Below are 22,009 nucleotides of genomic sequence, written 5' to 3' on the forward strand. Positions count from 1 at the left end.
TGCGAGGGGATGTCAATATTTTGCCCATTTCCTAGGGATTTCCTCCCCTATGCTTCAACTTGGGCCTGTGTGTTCTCAAGGCCTTGCCAATGAAGTTATCAAATCACAACTTTTTATCGAGGCCGTGGCCATGAACGGCACTCAAATCGACGCTACAGATTTTCACCAAAAAATCCATTGACTTTGCCCTGTTTTCGGGCAAACTGTGCGGCTATCATATACTTTGTCACAGCTGTCTGAAACTTGTTGGGGTTGTTAAGAGCAATATTATGCACAATTCGGCTGCATGATTAATGAGGGGGCGGGGCAAACGCGCTCTATAGCGCCCCCTTGAATTTTTCTTTGGGACAGCCTGCACCAGTTTTGGACACAGAATTATGAAAACTCAGCCACTTTGAACAAACATGGACGGGCCTACAAAAAAGTCTTTTGTCCAAAACTGTGGCGGGGCCGTTTGAAAGAAAAAAATCAGTGGCGAAGGCGCCGATTTCGATGTGAGCTCATATCTCAGGAAGCTTTGGCGAAACGGAACAAAATTTGATGTCATGCTTCGAGGCGCTGGTCCCAAGCCAGGAAACAATATGGTGTCAATTCGTCTCTAGGGGGCGCTATAATTTGCAAAAAATTGTTTTTGCTCATATCTCCTGAAGTGTTGTATTGAAATGAATTGTGATATCCAGATACTGTGGGTTGCCCCATTGATAGTTGATGCCAACTTTCATGTTAGCCAATTTGTTTGGTGGCAACGCTGCAGACAGGACGTTTCTCATATCTCGGCAATGCTTTGACCTCCGAAGACCAAATTCGGTCACGTGCATCGAGACCCGCCGCAAAGTGTGCCAATAAAATTTGGTGTCATTTGTCCACTAGGAGGCGCTGTAATTTACAAAAATGCATTTTTGCTTTTTTGTCTTGACGTGTTTGGATGACCAATTATGCACAATTCGGCTGCATATAATGAGGGGGCGGGCAAAAGAGCTCATAGCGCCCCCTGGAATTTTTCTTTCTACAGCAACGCCACAGTTTTGGACACAGAATATGGAACTCAGTCAACTCTTGTAGAACAAGGCAGGACCTACAAAAAGTCTCTTGGACCAATGGGCTACAATGAACAGAAGCAGAATTTAAGAATGAAAATCGCCATTTTTTCTGTTTCAGTCTGGTTGACAAGGGGTCATGTTTGAACGAACTCCTCCTAGGGATTGTATCCAATTCACTTCAACTTGGTAGGTTGTTCACCTAGCACTTCCTGAGTAAAAGTATCAAAATTATTCTTATTTTTATATTTTGAGGAATCGCTGTGGCGTGGCGACCATAAAATTCATTCAAAAGAAGCAAGCGGCACCTTCTCAGAGCTGTCTGAAACGTCTTGTGGTTTATAGGTCCATATTATTAAAGACCAATATTTGCAACATTTTTGACGTGCGCACATGTGCGAGGGCCCGACCAGCTGTCGGCAGAAATAATTAAATGGGTAAAAAATGTTTGTTATATTTTTCATGACATTATTACGCAGCAAACAGTATCCCGGAGCACAGAGCTGCTCCTGAACGCACCCTCTCTTCTCCACACCACACAACACACACCACACACACACAGCGGAAGAAACCGGAAGAAGTTTTAGCGGCACCTCCGGTTTGCAAAGGCGTAAAGATGTCGCCGTCCTTATTTAATGTCGACGAAAGACAAATTCACGGTGAGAAACACTCAGAGTTGCCTTTTCTTCGTCAAAGAGCGTGTTGTTTAGAAGCACACTGTTATTGAACGCGTCGCTGAGACCAGGCTTGTTGCCACGGGTTACTGTTCCCTTGGTGTTCTCGGCGGTGCTAAGCGAAGCTAACAAAAAAACGCTTCTCTAACGTGTGTGTTGTTTTACTGCAGACCTCTGCCAGACATGCCTAGCTGGCAAAACCGGCAAGCATTTGGTAAACGCTTTCAACCAGATCCCCGGAAGTAAGTAAAGCTGCTTTAACCTTCTTGTTTGTGAGTTATGAATCGGTTCTTCACCTGTCTGACTCGTTATGTTACAGCGAGGTAGAAAAGAAAGACCCACACTCGACCAGGCGCTGAGGGGGGTCCTCGGTGATCAGATGTTGTCTCTCTCTCCCTCACCCTCTCTTGAACAGGTTTTTGGAAGTTTAATATAATCACAACAATGCTGATAATACGTGCTGTCATGTGGATGAGTGACATACCTTCTGTGACCGCATCAATACTCAGGTATATGAGAGACAGGTAGTCATCACAGCTTGCTTTCTGCTCAACCTGCACACAAAAACACAACAATATCAGGCTCTTACGTACAGCCACGTTGTTTTAATTAGGTCACAGTTGATTTACTTACAATCTGATCACCGAGGACCCCCCTCAGCGCCTGGTCCAGTGTGGTCTTCTTTTCTACCTCGCTGTAACATAACGAGTCAGACAGGTGAAGGAGCCGATTCATAACTCACAAACAAAGAGGGTTAAAGTAGCTTTACTTACTTCCCGGGGATCTGGTTGAAAGCGTTTACCAAATGCTTGCCGGTTTTACCAGCTAGGGCATGTCTGGCAGAGGTCTGCAGGTAAAACAACACACCGTTAGAGACAGCGTTTTTTTGTTAGCTTAGCTTAGCATCCGCCGAGAACACCAAGGGAACAGTAACCCGTGGCAACAAGCCTGGTGCTCAGCGACGCGTTCAATGACAGTGTGCGGTCTATAACAACACGCTCTCTGACGAAGAAAGGGCAACTCTGAGGTTTTCTCACCGTGAATTTGTCTTTAGCGTCGACAAAATTAAATAAGGACGGCGACATCTTTACGCCTTTGCAAACCGGAGGTGAAATAAGGACGGCGACATCTTTACGCCTTTGCAAACCGGAGGTGCCGCTAAAACTTCTTCCGGTTTCTTCCGGCTGTGTGTGTGTGGAGAGAGAGGGTGCGTTCAGGAGCAGCTCTGTGCTCCGGAAAATACTGTTTGCTGCAGTAATAATGTCATGAAAAATATAAACAACACTTTTTTTTTTACCCATTTAATTATTTCTGCCGACAGCGATGGTCGGGCCCTCGCACATGTGCGCACGTCAAAAATGTGCATAATATTGGTCTTTATAATATTGGACCTAATAACCACAAGAAGTTTCGGACAGCTCTGAGAAGGTGCTTCCTGCCGCTTGCTTCTTTGAATGAATTTTATGGATCGCCACGCCCACAGCGATTCCTCAAAATTCATAATTTTGATAACTTTTACTCAGGAAGTCTATGTGAACACACCTACCAAGTTTGAAGTGAATTGGATACAATCCCTAGGAGGAGTTCGTTCAAACATGACCCCTTGTCAACCAGACTGAAACAGCAAAAATGGCGATTTTCATTCTTAAATATCCCGCTTTCTGTTCATTATAGCCCATTGGTCCAAGAGACTTTTTTGTAGGTCCTGCCTTGTTCTACAATTTGACTGAGTTTCATAATTCTGTGTCCAAAACTGTGGCGGTGCTGTTAGAAAGAAAAATTCCAGGGGGCGCTATAGCGCGCTTTTGCCCCGCCCCCTCATTAATTATGCAGCCGAATTGTGCATAATATTGGTCAAATCCAAACACGTCAAGACAAAAAAGCAAAAATGCAATTTTGTAAATTACAGCACCTCCTAGTGGACAAATGACACCAAATTGTATTGGCACACTTTGGGGCGGGTCTCGATGCACGTGACCGAATTTGGTCTTCGGCGGTCAAAGCATTGCCGAGATATGAGCAAACGTCCTGTCTGTCGGCGTTGCCATCAACAGTGATTGGCTAACGTGAAAAGTTGGCATCAACTATCAATAGGGCAACCCACAGTATCTGTGGATATCACAATTTAATTTCAAATACAAACACTTCAGGAGATATGAGCAAAAACAATGTTTTGCTAATTATAGCGCCCCCTAGAGACGAAATGACACCATATTTGGTTCCTGGCCTTGGGACAGCGCCTCGAAGCATGACATCAAATTTGGTTCCGTTTCGCCAAAGCGTTCCTGAGATATGAGCTCACATCGAAATCAGCGCCTTCGCCACTGATTTTTTCTTTCAAACAGCCCCGTCACAGTTTTGGACAATAGATTTTTTTTGTAGGTCCTGCCATGTTGTACAAAGTGGCTGAGTTTCATAATTCTGTGTCCAAAACTGTGGCGGGGCTGTTCCAAACAAAAATTCCAGGGGGCGCTATAGAGTTTTTTTGTGCCGGCCCCTTATAAATTATGCAGCCGAATTGTGCATAATATTGCTCTTAACAACCCCAACAAGTTTCAGACAGCCCTGACAAAGTATATGATAGCTGCACAGTTTTGCCCGAAAATCAGGGCAAAAGTCAATGGATCTTTTGGTGAAAATTGGTTGTTAAATGCCAAGAGCGGTGTGTCTTTGGACTTGTTTGTAGTTTCTTTAATTATCTGCACCCTCACATTCACCATTATTATTTTTTTTATTATTTTTAATTGTCAATTATTATGACAAATAAATTGGCGGACCCCCTGCAGTACCTCTGTGGACCTCCTAGGAATCACAGACCCCTGCTTATAGACGCCTGGTCTAGACACATGCATTCATTTGCTCAGTAACTAGATTATATTTAAAGGTACAATGTGTAAGATTTAGGAGCATTGATGTATAGTCACCTGAAAATAAGAACTGTTGTGTATTTGTAGTTTTAAAATTAGTCCTTTATATCTACAGTGAGAGTGGCTCCTCTTACATGTCACATCTTACATACACCATTTTTGTAGCCCAGTAGCTGAGAACAATCAACCCAAACCCTGATCTAGATATGGATGTTTGCTTTTAATGTGAATTTAGCAGACAGAGTTTTTCTTACATGCTTGGAAGGAGAGGGCGAGGTGTAGGAGAGTATTCATTTGGTTGAAATCTGCAGCTTCACAGCACTAAATCCGACACACTGAGCCTTTAAGTGTCAATATTTTTGTCTTACGGGTTAAGCCAAACCTAATGCAGCAAGCTTGGTGGCAACTACTATTAAACTCTATATAAGGGGCAATAAATTCCTTTATTAAAAATAAATCTAATTTGTTGCATATCGTGTGTCCCGGAAGTAAAACAACTATCAAACAGTTACAGTACCAATTAGCTTGTGGCCTGGTATAATAAAAATAATAATAATTTAAAAAAAAAACTTAAAGTAAAAGGAAAATGTAATACTGAGCATTAAATGGCTACGTGATCTTCATCACAAACATGTTTCTGAATGGGTGTCATTGGAGGATTTGTCTCTGTTTGAAGGCCCGAGTGAAGTTTGGAAAAAAAAATAATTCAAATAATTTCTCTAATAAAGATGAGAAGATGTTAGAGTAACTTTAATTTGTTTGTTATTATTGATGTAAGTGCATTGTGACCTTTAGTGTGACTATCAGCATGCTGGCCTAAATCCAATTTAGACCAGAGGGCGGCAGTGTTGCACACTGTTTTGTTTTCTACAGTTGAAGCTGTTCATGTTTAGCCCCAATCATACTAAGTGATGACTGTCTGTGTGTGTGTGTGTGTGTCTTTGTCCCACACATTGCAGGATAAACCTGAAATTCACCTTTTCCTGATGATACTCCTATCATATATGACACTCCTCCTAGCATTTTACATCACATAGACATACAGCTACTGAACACCACAAAGATCAGTCACGTGTTTGTGTGTGCACACTCACTGCAGGGCCTGAATTCTTTGACAAAATGTTACTGTTCCACTGTTCAATGTCAGAAAGTACATTAGAACCAGCGATGCATTACAATGCAACGTCAATCATTAAAGGCCCAGTCTGTAAACTTTCTGATCCAGAAATTCAAGGTGTATTTATGTAAATAGTTGATTTAATTAGTATTATAATGGTCTAGTTGAAAATATCAGCCTGTTTTAATGAGAATTAAACTTTATTCACAAAGTATATATGTGTACAAAGAATTTGTATGCTGTATTTACAGACATTAATGATGTAAACAACACCAGCAAACATTAATAACTTGGATTTGTTTGTCAAGGCCAGTCTGCACTTTACAACAGATGTAAATCAGTCAGATTTTGTTGGTGGCTGTGTCTCTTTTACTTTTTTTTTTACAGTTTACATATGAATAACGGACTTTGCCTTTAACTTTGACAGAACCCATGTGAACACTGCAGCCTGTTTTGATACGTGTTTACTGAGCAGTTTCGTGGGTCAGGACCTCTGAAGTAGTTTGCATTAGTGGGGCCATTCACCTTCTGTACCGTTTGACAAGTGTTCATTGGGCTGCAGTTATAATGGCTGTTGACTCAACCAAAAGGTGTCGTGCTGATGTTTGGAAAAAAACAATGAAGCTGTGAAAATGTAGGCCAGTAGTGTCATGCAGAAAGAGCTGAGGGATAATTTTTACGACATCTGTGTGGTCACAGCGGCCATGAAAAGGGGAAGTCAGAACTGTTTTACTCTGCAGTTTTGATTGGCACTTTGTTTCTCATACACACAGTTGTGCACACAGTTTGCCAGATATCTAACTGTGCCCCACCACCCCCTTTCTGACACAGCAATTATTGAACTGTTGCCAAAACCTGATGAAAAGCAGAAAGGGAGTGAGCACGGCGAGTAACTCTTGGGTTGCAGATAAGGGCCAGGCAGTATGTGGAGATGGGGTGAAGAGGGTTGAAGGGAGGGGTTAAGGTTAAAGGCACGTAGTCCTCGAGTTGTAGTATATATGTTTTACATGTGGGTTCTAAGGAAGCTAATGTATGTTGCTTTCAAAGCAGGTGCCACTTCATATTTTCTTTTTGACAACAAACCAAGCAAAAACAAAGATAATAATGTGTCAGTCTGCCTCTCTGTTCTTTCTGACCTGACTGTGGTACCCCTTCTTCTAAAGACATACATCTACATTTATCGCAGGAATTCAGTTTTGGTTTTTGAAAAGGCTCATTGATATTCATCAAACAGTTGGGCATTTGTTTGAAACTATTTCCACACAGTTGCTGCACTAGTGAGAATTTACAGCAACAGGATGGTGTAAGTGGGACTTGATTAAAATAAACTACAGTGCCCATGTTTGTTGTATGCAACAGCATGGTTCATTGATGTGTTTTAATTATTTCTGGACAATAATCGAGGTATGTGGCACAGAGAAGGTTATATCAGGCTTTGGCTCCACAGGCAATACTTGTTAGTACGATCAACTAATTGACTGTTTTGTGTTTTTTTCATGCTAATTGTTGACTATAGAAATATGTAGAATATTGCCAGCTTCATCCTTTAATGGGCCGCTATTCATTTGTAAAGTGAAAATAAAGGACACTGTTTTTTTTTAATCATTTTTAATTTTGTCCAGATAAAGATAATGAGAGGTTGACTAAACATTCTGCTGTGCCAAATTGCGGCATAATCAAGCTTAACATGCGAGCCAAATCATTTGATGAAGGACAGTCTCAGACAAAATGACTGAGAAGCAACAAAAAGAGCATTGTCCATGTTGTTGAGGACAAACTTCAAAACAAGTGGCTAAACACAATGCTCTGACCTCCGAGGTTAAGCACACAAAGGAAGGAGATTTTAGATTGGCCGCAGTCACGTGATCGGCCTCTGAAATTCCACCATAAAAAAAAAAAATCATGTGAAGAAGTGTCATGTCATATAAGTGAGATAAACCCATCTGCACAGCTATCCTTCGTTGATAAATTTAGCTGAGTAGAGTAATATCCCTCCTTGAAGGGAGGAAAGCTATAAAAAATGATGTATATACTGAATGTAGATTGTAATCTTAAGTGTTACCATATTTTTATTCTGTTTATTTCAGCCATTGCGATTAAATCTAATGAAATGTGTTGATTTATTCAAGCTTTGCAGATCCTCATGTCTATGCTTAATGTTGCACCAACCTTTGTTGTATATATATCGGTGATTTTCCATCATGGATTTCACCTGCGTAGCTGTGTGGCAATAAGTACAACTTGCATGTGACAGCAGAACAAAACGTACACCTTTACTCCCTCACAGGACATCATAAAATTATTTGGGACACAGACTTTTTGTTAATGATCATCTCACACAGAGCAGAATAATGGGAATGCTGAAAAGGGGATGTGCATCCAACCACAGCGGTTATCCTGCCTCTGATTGGCCCCTTCAGCTAACAATAACTTGCATCTACTTAAACGACCTTGGCTGGATTGCCCTAAGACTGCAGGGTTTCTATTGAGAAATGTTTGGCAGTGTGAGTTTAAAGTCACTTGATGGCTATTCAATGATTAGCCCAGGGTGTGGGGATCATCAAATACCCATACGCCATAAAACGGGATGTGAGACGAGCCGTGTGCGTAGATGGAGAAAGGACATTCTTGTGACACAGCCAAACAGGAAATCTCCATGATGGCTACATCTTGTCTAATCATACTATTTCTTATGAAGAATTTAAAGTGCTTTTACGTGCAATTGCCTGATCCACATCCTTGTGTTGTTTTACGACAGAGAGATGTTTGGGACTGCCGCCAAACACCTTGAATGGACTAACACTGTATATTGTATGTAATACATTATATAGAAAGTAATGTCAAGGTCAAGTAGACCTAAATATACATTGTATTGTTCCGGTGGCTGCACAATGTAAATAAGGATACGTTGACCTAACTTTGAACGTTGCAAATTTGAGAGTTGTTTGAGATGAAAACACTGAAATAAGATAAAAAAGAATCTTTATTATATTGTCACTGATAAAATTAAAAAAAAAAAATACATATTATGAAAGCAAACTACAAAAACATATGAAAGCCATATGAAAGCATAGACATTTATAGGTATGCTAAAATGTTATGTGCATCTATGTGATGTTGCGTGAAGCCTCTCTTTGACGTTCTTTGTATTGTGTTGTTTTGTAAAGTTGATTGTTAATGTGTGTGAATGTCAATACAAAAAAAATAAAATGCTGCATGTCGTTCAGTGTTTTGGCCACTGACTTGGCCCTGGGCTGCTGTTGCCCTCTCCAATTATTTCAACTGCATCGCTTTGATCCTCTGGACCATGAAGCAGGACGTCCCTGCGCCTACTGAAGGTCTGTGTTCGTGGACACAGAAGGAAATCATAGATAAGAGCCGCTGCTATGCCGCCACACATGGGCCCCAGCCAGTACACCTGGAATGAAATGCGAAATGAAATGCAGAGATCAGCTATATTTGTCAACAAAATTAAATAGATTTTTTAAAAAAAGGGATTTTTAGAAGCTTTAAAGATTCCAGCTGTCTGATGATATTACCCAGTGGTCCTTCAGTTCACTACGTATCAAAGCTGGTCCGAAGGAGCGAGCAGGATTGATGCCACATCCAGTGAAACTTATCTGTAAACGGCAAATTCAGTTTCAACAAATCATATTCATAGAATGCAAGTCAGTATGCATGTTCATGTTAATTGTGCGGCCTAATCCTGCAAGTAACAAGGTAACCTTACAGTACAGTAAAAAAGAGTAACATGCATAATTTCTGAAGATTTGTGTTGACCAAAACAAACAAATATGTTTTGTGATCGTGATACATCTAAAGTATGTTTTATGACCACTGTTCCACAGCCACAGTTTTCATTATACAAGTTAGTTTTGGCACCAGGCAGTGACCGGGCAGTGACCCATTTGTGCTTATTTGCACTTGCACTTAGTTGCCCTCTGTTGCCAGGAAAATACTCCACAAAATTTGACACATGTTGATTTGTATTCAACCTAACGTGTGTAGCTGTCGTTATGGTTCTGATTTGCTGCACCTGCTTCCTGAACTGCCGGCAAATCAGTCACACGCTCACACAGCAAAATTATGTAACGAGGCAAACAGAAGAAAATTGTATTGGCAAAAAGAAAAAGGAACAGTGGTCTATTGTAGACCCCTTATCAAAACCTACTGAACAGGACATTCATCTTGCAACACTACAAACGACCGTCTGACAGTCTAAATACACTATAAACTTCAGCAAATTGCTGCAGGGCTATTTTGTAAGTGCTTATATTTTGTCCACCCTCTATGAAACCTGTCCATCCCTACAGTATCTTAGCTAAAGTGTTAACCTTTCCCATTAAGAGGGTCCTTTAATCACAAAAAATGTCTCCTCAATTCAACTCTGATTATTTTGTCAAATTTGCTGTAAAAGCCATGATACACTTACAGCTGCAAAGTGCCCAAGCCCCACAGACAGCCCAATAGCCAGCGGTGCAGAACCTGTAACATCACTTCGCCGCTTGTCAGTCACCGCTATCACACAAAGAACCAGCTGAAGAGTGGCGAGGAACTCGATGATGAAGCCTTGTCCTTTAGACACGTGTAGCTGGAAAAGACAAACAAGAACTGCAGATAAATGCAAAAAGTTACTGTATAGTTAGAATGAATGCAGTGGTTTATATTACATTAAAAATCCCCTTACCACGTTTACACCAAGGGAACCTTTTTTGCTATATCCACTCACAATGGCACTAGCTGCAACTGCCCCAAGCATCTGAGCCAAAATGTAGCAAAGACACCTGAGGGCACTGATCTGGCAGCTGACCAGCAGGCCCAGAGAGATCGCAGGGTTCAAGTGTGCGCCACTAACGTGCCCCAAACTCTGAGCCAGAGTGGCGATGGCCAGCGCAAAGGCCAGCGCGACCTTCAGCTCCTGAGCAATCTTCTCCAGGGAACCAGTTGCATCTTTTCCAATGATAGCAGATAGACCAATGAATATGAAAAGTAACATGCCAACAAATTCTGCAGCCACGGCCCTCCAAAACGCCCAGCTTTTAATTTCTGACATCTCTGCGCCAAATGTGTCTGGTGTGTTAACCAACATGTAAGCACTTCAGTATTTATAGTGAAGACGTTTGTGAGCAGATGGGGAGGAGAGAGAGATAAGACAGGAAAAAGACAGGAAAAGATACGCTGCACAAAGTTTTGACACTTGTGATGAGACAAAACTCATGAAAAAAAATATTTTATTTCATACAAATAAGCAGTATACAGTAATGTTTAGTTCTCAGTTTGGCTCTTTTGACTGTTCTTTAACATCCTCCAGAAGGGGCTCACAAATTTCATTTTGCAGTGTGGAGCCACAGCATAACAGGATTTGTTCATTCAATGGCTCATCTCTTGGTTCTAGCAGATAATTATATACAAAAGCAGCCACCACACCAGCACTCATTGGTCCTGCCCAGTACACCTGAAAAACAAGGATGTACGTGCCCCAGTTTCAATAACTCATGAGCCAAACAAATGCAAAATATCCGATTTGTAGCTCCATAATACCAAATTATCAGTTTTACTGTCAAGTAGAATGTCAAATACAAGCAATTTATCTTCATTACAATCTTACCAAGTGATCTTCAAAAAGACCCTTGTATAACTGCAGGTCCAAAGGATCGTGCTGGATTGATACCGCATCCTGTGTAGCAGATCTGTGAAACATATCAGGGGAAATACCACTTGTTTCTCTGGCTGTACATCAACAAATTACATACAAGCTTGATTTACAGCCAGTTCATCCTACGTCAATCCATTGTATCAGGCCACAGCAAGACAGAGAATCCATCTACCAAATTAATGAAGGTGGGGGGGAAACATTTTGATATACTCACTCCAGCAAGGTGTCCCAGCCCTACAGACAATCCTATCGAAAGAGGTGCAAATCCACCAACGTCACGTCTTTTGTCAGTGACTGCAAGCACGCATAGGAGCAACTGGAAAGTGAGCAGGAATTCTACAACAAAAACTTGACTTTCACTTATTCCTTGGAGCTGTAATAGAGGGGAATACACTTAAGTTTGCACCTTGCCTTCTTTTGTCTCAGTTAACATAAACTAAAAGTATGCATGCTGCTAAAAACCAACAGTTCGATCACGCTTTAAAGAATTAAGATGCTTGATTTATTCAGTCCTTTACAAACTTTTGCAGAGGACCACACATGCTTTCATCCTGTAAACACTCCCTGGTGAGCAGAGGCCTTCCTTTGTTGCAGGACAGCTGCAAACCACGAGTGATAATTAAAATGTGACATTTAAATTAGAAAAACCTATCACCAGCAGTTAGCAAACGTGGAAGTCTTGAGAGATTTCCACACGAAACTTCAGACAAAGAGTGTCTGGCTTTCACAAGGAAACTAAATCAGGCTGGAGGCAATTCCCCAAATGCCACTCAACCTGAACAGAAAATGTCATTCATTAAGGGGAGCGTTACTCAGGAAAATTGGAAACACATGGATTCCACCTTACCTTATTAACACCAAGTGACTCTGTGGTTTCTGGCCTAATACCATACACAATGGCACTGCCAACCACTGCTCCCAAAATCTGAGCTGTTATGTAGAAAAAGGCTCTGAGGACACTCATTTGTCAGCTGGCCAGGAGGCCCAGGATGATGGCAGGATTCAGATGGGCACCACTGATGTGACCTATACATATATTGGGCTAATGTGGCAACTACAAAGCCAAATGCAAATGCTACTTTTATTTCCTGGTCAGGGTGGGAATCATCTGTGTGCCCTATTGCAGCCGATAGGCCGATGAAGACAAAGAAGATCATTCCCAGGGACTCAGCCAGAACTGGCATCCAAAATGCCCACATTTTAAATTCTGACATGACTGCTCAGATAATGTCAGCTTCACGCTCAACAAAGAGGTTTTGGACAGTATTTGAGTGATACATCCAGACTGTGGCACAGGCAGAGATTTGGTTCCACCACCTGCACAATTGAAAACATCAGTGAGTGAGTGACATTCACCAGCATTCATCAAGTGTGTGGCTTTAAGAAAAAAAACAGGCCTAATTACAAGCAGCTGAGAGATATGTATTTCAACCAGTGAGAATGACCTCCATGTCTCCTGTTTTGTTCAGTACTTTTCCAGTTTGACAGAAGGCGGTGCTGCTTTTACTGTTATTCACAACTCAGACCACACCAAACTGTTACTTTGTGTGACATGAAGTGTTAAATGAACAAACCTGAAACAACTTGCGAGACAGAGTACATGTTCAATGATTTGACTGTTTTGTTTTGTTTTTTTAATATAAAGGAATTTTGGTGCATTATAGTACAAAATAACACAGAAACTTGTATGTATAATTTAAAATCATGATCGGAACTATTTAAAATTAGCATTTTTATTATAGCTGTAACATAAAATTTAAAACAGGATATCATTTCTAATGATCCAGGGATTAAATAACACATGTAATATTATGGAATACTTAAAAAAATAATAATAAAAAAAAATTGGCTTAATTCCAAGCACAAGACTTATTCAGTGTGTGGAGGACATTCGTCAGATGTGTGAAGGACACTCACTCACTTCCTTTTTGGAAGTCTTTGTAAATTGTGTCCCTATCTTTGAATCTACTTATTCTATTCTGAGTATGTGTCATGCAGGGACGGCTGCATTGAAGTTAACATCAGTCATTTGCCGCTGTGAAGGAAATGGGACCTTTTGAGTGTGCTACAGGGAAACCAGGCTCCTATTCTGCTTTTCTGTGTGAACGGACTGACAGGTTAAAAGGTCACGCTGCTTCTTGTCTCCTTGTCAGTAGAAAATCAAAGCGACACCTTTGACCTGGGGAACAATACACCACCCAAAAAGAAGAATGCATCCCTGTTTTTGTAGCTTTACTTGCACTTTTTAATCCAAATATATTGTGTTAAATATCTTTTGTTAATTTAGCTAATTTCCTTCAGTTCTCAAATCAAACGTTTTCTTCTGCCTGAGATTAGTTTGGCACTATTTTCACACATTTCAAGCTGCACTACAGATACTTTGCAGTTTTGACTATATAGCATTCGGATACACGATACCTGAGATGAGAGATGATAGCATGATTGGAAGTTATTACTTTATCACTAGAAGAGCATGACAGAAGACGAGTATATGAACTGCACATCATAAAGCAAATATGACAGGAGAGTGGAGAGATACAGTAATAACGGAACTGACAGGAAACATGAAGGTTATGCTTTCTAACCCCATGAGCAGGAGCAGCTCTTTGGGACTTCTAAATGTCAACCAATATTTAATTTGTTTCATATATGTGCACATGTAATACTATCATACTCTACTGTATAGCATTTCATAAGCCCCACTTCCACTCATGCATGCTGTAAGTCTACAGAGGGGTTAACAGGTCAGGGCCTAGACACCAAACATATCTCTGTAGGTTACACATTCTACATTCACACTATAATCTCTTTCCCATGAGTTGGCTGACTGAACTTGAGCTATGATATAATTATCACATAAGCCACCAAACACAACAGGATTCCCTCATTTCTCAGCAGTGATAACGATAGCCAACAACATATTATCAATAAAATGTGAAATAATGTTTAAATGCTGCAAACTTGAAATGGAGGCGTCACCTTCATTTCAAATGATTGATGCTGGCAAATGAGGGCGACTGATTCAACTAAGTGTACATGTTTAGGCATGTTATGCAAATAATCACAGCCAGCCATAACATGTGAGCTTTTGACCATTTAGTCGGTGATCCTATTGCACAGCTTCTAGGTGTAAATTAACAACAGCTACAAGCATGCTTAAAAATAAAATCTCCTGAAACAGCCGTGGTATGAATTTATCAAGCAGAGACAGACAGCCTAGCAGATTGGTCAGACAGAAGGACAGCTTTCAACTGTCCAACGAGGGCAGTTTCAGAGCCCACCAAAACCTGTTATGTTCCTGTGCCATTGGGAACACCTCATAATATCTGCCCTCCGCTCACCCATGACGTTCACGCCCCTGGCTTTCAGATGTAAATAAGACACAAATGTGACTCATCCCCCAGAATCTGGTGTTCCAGAGGCATAAATGACATCGAGATGCAGATGTGCTGAGAAACTGTCAAGAGGATTTATTAATGTTGTCTGTCTAGAGTTGGCATCAACCTAACACGAAGATTATAGGATGAACACGGAGAATTCAACCATGCAGTAAACAGAAGCATGTCAGGTATATAATGAATATGTATGCTGGTTTGTTAAGCAGAGTACAATCGTACTTACATCTTCAGAGGTTTTCCAACCAGTTGCTGGTGAATAAACATCCAATGTAACAACATAAAAACTCTGAATGGTGATTTTTATTGTTCGGTGAGTCCAGTTTGGATTAGTCCAAACTCCAGCAGTTTATCCATGGTTCAGGTCCAAAGCTTGAGTTTTGAGATCACAGTCCCAGGTTCAGTTGTCCACCCAGTCTGCTGGGTAAAAGACTGAGCATTGGTGGTTTTCCTTAAATAAGTCCCTTGATCACGTCTTATTTCCCTAACACTCTCCTATTACTTTTTTCCTAGAAACCTTAGTCTGTTAATAGTCTGTTACCTCCCACAATTACATCATATGTTGTTGTAAGGGACAGCACATATATGGTACAACTGACTTTTAAATATAATAATCTGACTTAAAATATCTTGAAGTAGGAGGAGTTCAAGCAAACCATTAAAGACTCCATGAAGTGGGGTATTGGAGTTCTTGGAAAACTTGCTGTTGACTTCTTGAACACAGGCTGTAAGCCAATGCAAACCTTTAAAGGCCCCATAAAACTAGGACTTCATAGAAAACTGTTGCTTCCTGGAAAACTGCATATTTAGTGGTGAGCTCACTCTCCATTGGTAGGTGTAACTAAAAAAAAGCCATCACATTTTTTGAACAACCTGGCACTTCCATTACTCCTATCAAATCAAACCACCTGTCTCCTTGGATATAAAACCATAAACTGTTAGTTCAGAACATTATCAGTATCAGGCCTATCATCTTGTTTGTCCGAGAGAGGCACCCAAAAACTGAAACGCTGGAGAAAGATGAAATAATGTCATGTTGTTTACTTCTGTAACATGCTGCCCTTTTGCATCTACGAGCATCCAGCATGGCCGGTCACAACTCACAACAAGAACTGCATGGAGCTGCTGCCCTTTGGGCCCACCACTTGCAGAGATAGGCATTGGGGATTTGGGGATGTGGCAGGTGCAGCAAGTGAAGGTGGTAGAACCTAGGTGTACTGACACCTGGCATCGCAGACTGGTCCTAGGGACATAGATGTCGTAACTAAGGTTGGTAAAATCATATAGCTGTTGATATCCAGCAACAGCCACAACTAGTTTGTCCTCCATGACCGTTAAACAACTGAGTTAAAGTCTTTTTAACTTGAGGCATTCAGAGCACTCCTGCAAAAACATGAAGTGCATAAAGCAGAAAAAGAACTTCATCATCAACGCAAAAGCTGCAAGCATTTTCACTCACAAAAAGCTGCCCCAGGCTGCTAAAATGCGCTCCGTCTGATCGGGCCCCTGTTCAGACCAATGCTGAGGGCTAACATCTCTCGCTGTTACTTTAGCAATCTAAGCAAAAGTGGACCTTAACACCATACCCCTATGTGTCGGCACCTCTAACACATAGCTGGAGGTACCACTTCTCATCTTAGCTCCTGAGCCTTTGAAAGTCTCCACTGTGCACCAATTCTTTGAAATTGAGGCTTAACACCAGGATTCTCTGTCAAAACATGAGCACAAACCTGCAGGGTCTAAGCCAAAAAAGCTATTTAATGCTTCTAAGTCTTCCTCTGCTGGCAAACTGCCATAAACTGACCAACTGACCTATGGGGGAGTGCTAAAGAAATGGTGAGTCTTGTTAGAATAAAATGTTTTATATTCATATTGTGTGACCTGTAAGTTGTGTTGCAAACTCATCACCCTGGTTTCTATAGATCCATAGAGCAGAAGGCCACCTCTATCAGTTGATTGAAACAGGATGTGTAGAACAGAGGGCTACTCTGATTATCAGCCGGTTGTAAACAGAGGGACAAGATACCGTCAGGGTCAAAAAGTCAAACCCCCTAAAAGTTCAGTATGCAGTTAGTCTTGTGAGGCATACTGTAAGATAGATGTCTCAGATCGCTGACTACAACTAAACATCGAAGGGGGAGTTTAGATTTTCCTCCTCTTTAGGAAGCTGGATGAAGACGATTGGAGCAGCTGAGTGCCAAGAGGCTGGGACCAGCCTGTGCACCAACAAGGGAAAGCCTAGTTTAAACCAGGGCCGCTCCGCAACAGTTTTTGGACCAATGAGATAGGCACACATATTATATAACTTTGTGTAAATTCTATGTTAGGCACTCTCTTTTTGAAAGTTGGTTGCAGCTAACTGCTTACAGACTGCGATTTGCTGAACAAAAGAGGTGTAATATTTGTTTGGTGTTCTGATGCTAAATAAATACTTGTACTAAGGAACAATTCGCTATAGAATTCCTCTATGCAAATCAACGAACGCGCTGACAAAATCAGAAAAATCTCCAGTATGTGCTGTTTCTTGGCTGCTGGGAAAAAGAAAAAAAAACTCTCACCAACCTGGCAAGCTGCCACCGGATGCTTCACCTTTTGAAAACAGACGCGAGAGAAGCTATTCATCAATTAACAAGAGCAGTTGGGTAATACAAAGAATTTCAATTCATTTTAAGTTTATTTATATAGTGCCACATCGTAACAAAAGTTATCTCATGACATTTTCCATACAGAGCAGGTCTTACTCTTTATAATATTGTTCACCCATTTTTACATACATAGGCCCGAAATACAACCACACGCAAACAGCTCATAGACATGCAAATACAGAGGCATGGCTGCCATGTAGTGGTGCCCTGGGAGCACTTAGGGGGTCTGGTACCTTGCTCAAGGGCACCTCAGCAGAGCCCAAGAGGTGAACTGGCACCTCTCCAGCTACCAGTCCACCCTTCATACTTCAACTTGCTACCTTCTGGTTCCCAGGTCTCTACAGACTGAGCTATTGCCACCCCTAGCAAATGAGTTACAGATTTATTAAGTTGACCTAATGATAAAAAATCTTCAACAACACTTGTCTCTTAAACTGATCATTCTTGAAAATCTTGCCATACTCCTGATTTAATCAATCTTTAACACTAGATAACAACTCAGACTTAGCTCTTGTCTAATCTTTACGTGCGTATTTAAAGCCCTATCAATCAATTTGGCTGTGACAGCAGCCTCTGACCCTACATTTTCATTTTTTAGTGGGATTACCTTTTGTTTACATTTGAATTGCAGATTATATCTGTAGTACAGCTGTTGATGTGTGCTGTTCTTTCTCCAGCTTTACACTCAACGTTTGTGTAAACATTGTGAAGAAATTCTTCTGAGGAAACCTTTCTCTCTCTTTTTGGCCTTGAGATCACCTGTTCTTGGTTTTCTGTGGTGTTGGTTGTCATGCATTGTTTGATAGGTTGCTTTTGTAGCATCCACCACAAACAACACTTTACTGATTACAACTTTGCTTATTATTTTGTTGAATTGTTCTGGTATTGAAAAATACAGAAGCTGAAACATGTTGGCCGATAAATAATACATTACATGATTATGTTCAAGTTCCTTAAGACACTAATTTCTTCAGATAAAACCTGAAGTCTGGATGACCAACTGGAAAAACCTCCTGAGGGCCTCAGACCTTTGTTGGCTCCGAAAACCCTACATGTCAAATGTCCAATATCAACATATGAGGGTTCTGCCTTTTTCTGTAAAGTTGTTTCAGTTCAAATCTGGTTTTGCTACCTTAATGATTTTAGTTTGCACAGTGCATGTTCAGAAATAAAGCTGTGTTTAATCAAATCATCAACAGTAAACATGGAACCATGTATAGTTGGCTGTATGAAAACCTAAGTTTTTACTGGGGCCCCCTAAAGGTTTCACACAGCTATAGATGAATATGTACATTTTCATTTGGAAATATTCTTGAAAAAACACTAACAAGCTTCTCATTTCCAACATAATGTACTGTAATTTGATTTTGTGAAACATATTTTACAATGTAGAAGAATGTTTTATAATTTTAACTAGCAAATACTTGCATACAGTATACACCTAGTATATATTTAGTGTTCATACATTTCGTTTTCTTTGTTCACAGCTATAAGTTTAAGGATTTTGTATCTCTAATCTAAGTCCAATCTATAACATAAACCAAACATTTATTTATATTTGGTATCTAAATAACAAGAAAGAACATAAAGTACCAGCTGTTAACAACAAGTGTTTTATTTACTTAAAAAAGTGACATTTCAAGAGTGTACACACAAAACATTATCCATCAGAAATAAGTGATACAAGCACATAAAGTATACAAAAAATGGCTCATCATAGAATACTGATATGGGACAAAATTTCAACAAACTGCTCCGTCAAGATTCTTATAACCTCGACTTGTATGATGAGCTGCAGTTTCGATGAAAATTGTATGTGAAGTCAAACAAAGGAGTGAATTAGAAAGAGACTAACTGTCCCGTTACCACAATCCTCATTGGTATTTCAAAATAGCACAAAAACAATGTCAATCTATGTTAAATTCAAATGCTTTTTTTTTTTTTTTTTTTACAAGAGTATAGACATGTACAATGGAACTAAGTGGTTGTGACTTTGTGGGACTATTTTGACGACATCTCCACAGTTGTATTGTCATTGCCTCCGTTAACGTCATAATCACCCACTGGGCCACTGACCAGGACCTTCATGCGCTCGGGGAAGTCATCAAATTTGGGGGACAGCATGAAGTCGTATATGAGAGCTGCTGCTACACCACCACACATTGGCCCCACCCAGTACACCTGCAATGAATAACTCTGATCAATCTCTGGATGTGGCATTAGTCAACATGTGCAAACCATCGTTATCATAGAAAGACATGACGCAAAGATTCAGGTTCAAAAGATGCAACTGATTAACTTGTGGAGGATGATTCACAGGGACTCATCTGTCCATTGTGGAGTTGGAGAATTATTTAAGCTTGACATGTAACATGCATGCAGAAATATGTGAGGCACGCGTAAAGAGCTTGTGCGGTTCTCTCTCTGACTTACCCAGTGGTTCGTAAAATCGTTCAGGATCAAAGCCGGACCAAAGGAGCGAGCGGGATTGATGCCACAGCCTGTGTAGCTGATCTGTAATCAACAACAAAGAGACAACATGAGAGGATTTCTTCAGCTACATGGTCTGGTGGCAAGGGGTTAGGGGCATAAATTAAAACAATAAAAATGCATGAAACTCTTTGATTCGATGAGCTCTATCATGTCTGTTGCGTGTTTACATCCTAGATAAATATTAAACTACTTTGGGGGTGGTTGTGAGGTGCAACTTACCGCTGCCAAGTGTCCCAGGCAGACTGAAAGACCAATGGCTAAGGGTGCTGAGCCGGTGACATCACGCCGCCTTTTATCAGTGACTGCAATGACACATAGCACCAGCTGGAAGGTTGCCAGGAGCTCTATGCCCACGCCTTGGCTGGGAGTGACACCATTGAGCTGCAAGAGTTAGGGAGGAATCCAAAACAATAACGGTTTGTCAGTCTCAGTGACGGTTAGATGCATCACGACTACTTCCCATTTAGGCACTGCTGGCATTGCCCAGGAAGTCTGACAACAAATTGGCTGAGACTCTGCTAAGTGCCACAATGCTCATTCATTTTTAATCTGTGGAAAACCTGATTATGATTATTCGGTGTTATTTAGAGATGGTACAGCATGTCTGTAACACTGCAGAAGATATTATGACTTGCCACTCTTCCATTAGGAAGAGGACAGCTGATGTTACACACACTACAGATAATTAAAGAAAAGTGTAGCTTTTTTTTTTTTTACTGAGCAAAAACCACACATTTACCATGACAGCTGAGGAGGAAATGTCAAGGAGTTGACATTGCATATTTTTATTTGCAGACTCATTCAGCTGTTGCACTGCTGTGTGCTTTATTCATGTGTCATCACTATTTAATAATAAGCAATGACAGAATGTCAAAAGAACAACACAAACAGTGCCAAATTAAGTGCTACATCCTGACAAAAGTCTCAAGTAAATAAGTTTTAACTGGGAGGGTCAACTTTAGAATAAGTCTAACCTTAAACACTGTTGCATCAAATTTCTTTATAGAGTGGCATGTTTTAAAGCTCTCCATTCTAAAGTTATCACGTGTTCTGTCAACAACACTAATATGAAATATTTCACTTACAGCATTTAGCCCCAGTGCAGCATTGCCACTTGGACGTGTTCCATACACAATGCCACTGGCCAGGGCTGAACCAAGCATCTGGGCCACAATGTACATGACCGCCTTAAACACGCTGATCTGGCAGCTGGCAAGCATCCCCAGGGTCACTGCAGGATTCAGGTGGGCTCCGCTGATGTGACCTAAACTCTGGGCCAGCGTGGCGATGGCCAGCCCGAAGGCCAGTGATACTTTCACCTCCTGGTCTGGTTTGGTGTTGTTCGGGTTCCCAATAGCTGTGGAGATGCTGAGGAAAATAAAAAGGGTCATGCCAACCAGTTCGGCCAGAACGGCCCTCCAGAAGTCCTTGCTCTTGAACTCTCTCATGGTGGTGGCAGTGTGGCTGTCCGGCTGTGGGTTTGAGCTCTGCAAAGTATGTGTACTCACAAACAACAGTGACAGGCTGCATATATAAGGCCTGGGCTGATAATAGTCAGTGGGCGGGCTTTAAAAAAAACTGAAAGAGAGGGCCACACTGAATTAATGAGAAATCCAAAAGACTGGTCTCTTACTTCCCTCCCTCCGCTCCCTCAGCCTCCCTCCTCCTCTCCCTGTCCTCCAGCCCCTCTCCCAGTACCTCCCTGTGCACCACTTTCTGGTCTTTGGACTTTTGTGAGTGAGAGAACTGAGTCCTGAAATAGCAGTATCCAAAGGTACATTTTCCACTCACACAAACTTACAGTTTTACAGCACAGCTCCTGATTGTGAGTTTTCAGTCGGGAAATGTTTTTGCTTTAAGTCCAGATGAATTATACGTGTTTTAAATATAATTTGTGCTATTTATATTTGTGCTTCAGCTGTAAAAAACAAAAACAACAAAAAAAAACAACCCCAACCTTCAATCATGTCTTGTGCTTCTGCAGACTTAATCACACCACGGATGACTGACAGCACATAAGGGAGAGCCAGCGAGAAGCCAGACAACTCCCAAATAGTCATTTCAGGTTTCACCCTTCCCTTCATAGACAAGGTTTTCAAGCTTTTACAAGACCACCCAAATGACA

The 22,009-nt window shown here is 41.0% G+C and overlaps 3 protein-coding genes and 1 pseudogene across 4 annotated transcripts in view; all 4 read right to left on the reverse strand.

Annotated features, from left to right (window-relative positions):
• thoc1 (THO complex 1) overlaps positions 1-2,898 on the reverse strand; it is an 8,581-nt gene extending 5,683 nt beyond the window's left edge. Inside the window, exons 1-5 of one of the 2 annotated variants that reach the window (XM_027290602.1) lie at positions 2,849-2,898; positions 2,749-2,804; positions 2,485-2,558; positions 2,345-2,405; positions 2,196-2,265 (exon numbers count right to left, since the gene is read on the reverse strand). In XM_027290602.1, the coding sequence (XP_027146403.1) occupies positions 2,196-2,265; positions 2,345-2,405; positions 2,485-2,558; positions 2,749-2,796 (253 nt within the window). In that variant the 5' untranslated portion in view covers positions 2,797-2,804; positions 2,849-2,898. Of the gene's footprint in view, positions 1-2,195; positions 2,266-2,344; positions 2,406-2,484; positions 2,559-2,748; positions 2,817-2,848 lie in introns of those variants that run through there. The other variant, XM_027290604.1, reaches the window with a different exon arrangement.
• Positions 2,899-8,660: 5,762 nt separating this feature from the next.
• On the reverse strand, positions 8,661-10,796 carry LOC104917700 (aquaporin FA-CHIP). Its single transcript, XM_010729218.3, has 4 exons — positions 10,383-10,796; positions 10,128-10,286; positions 9,235-9,315; positions 8,661-9,113 (listed from the first exon to the last, which is right to left on the reverse strand). Exons 1-4 carry the CDS (start codon positions 10,782-10,784, stop codon positions 8,919-8,921), a joined length of 837 nt encoding a protein of 278 aa, XP_010727520.3. The 5' UTR covers positions 10,785-10,796; the 3' UTR covers positions 8,661-8,918.
• A 96-nt stretch (positions 10,797-10,892) lies between these two features.
• On the reverse strand, positions 10,893-12,884 carry LOC104917701 (aquaporin FA-CHIP-like; annotated as a pseudogene).
• A 6,106-nt stretch (positions 12,885-18,990) lies between these two features.
• LOC104917699 (aquaporin FA-CHIP) lies at positions 18,991-21,410 on the reverse strand. The gene is made up of 4 exons (XM_010729217.3): positions 20,970-21,410; positions 20,104-20,265; positions 19,825-19,905; positions 18,991-19,572 (listed from the first exon to the last, which is right to left on the reverse strand). The coding sequence occupies exons 1-4, from the start codon at positions 21,330-21,332 to the stop codon at positions 19,393-19,395; spliced, it is 786 nt and encodes a 261-aa protein (XP_010727519.1). The 5' UTR covers positions 21,333-21,410; the 3' UTR covers positions 18,991-19,392.
• Positions 21,411-22,009: the final 599 nt, after the last annotated feature.

Source organism: Larimichthys crocea, chromosome II (assembly GCF_000972845.2).
Source record: "Larimichthys crocea isolate SSNF chromosome II, L_crocea_2.0, whole genome shotgun sequence".
Taxonomy (NCBI): Eukaryota; Metazoa; Chordata; class Actinopteri; family Sciaenidae; genus Larimichthys; species Larimichthys crocea.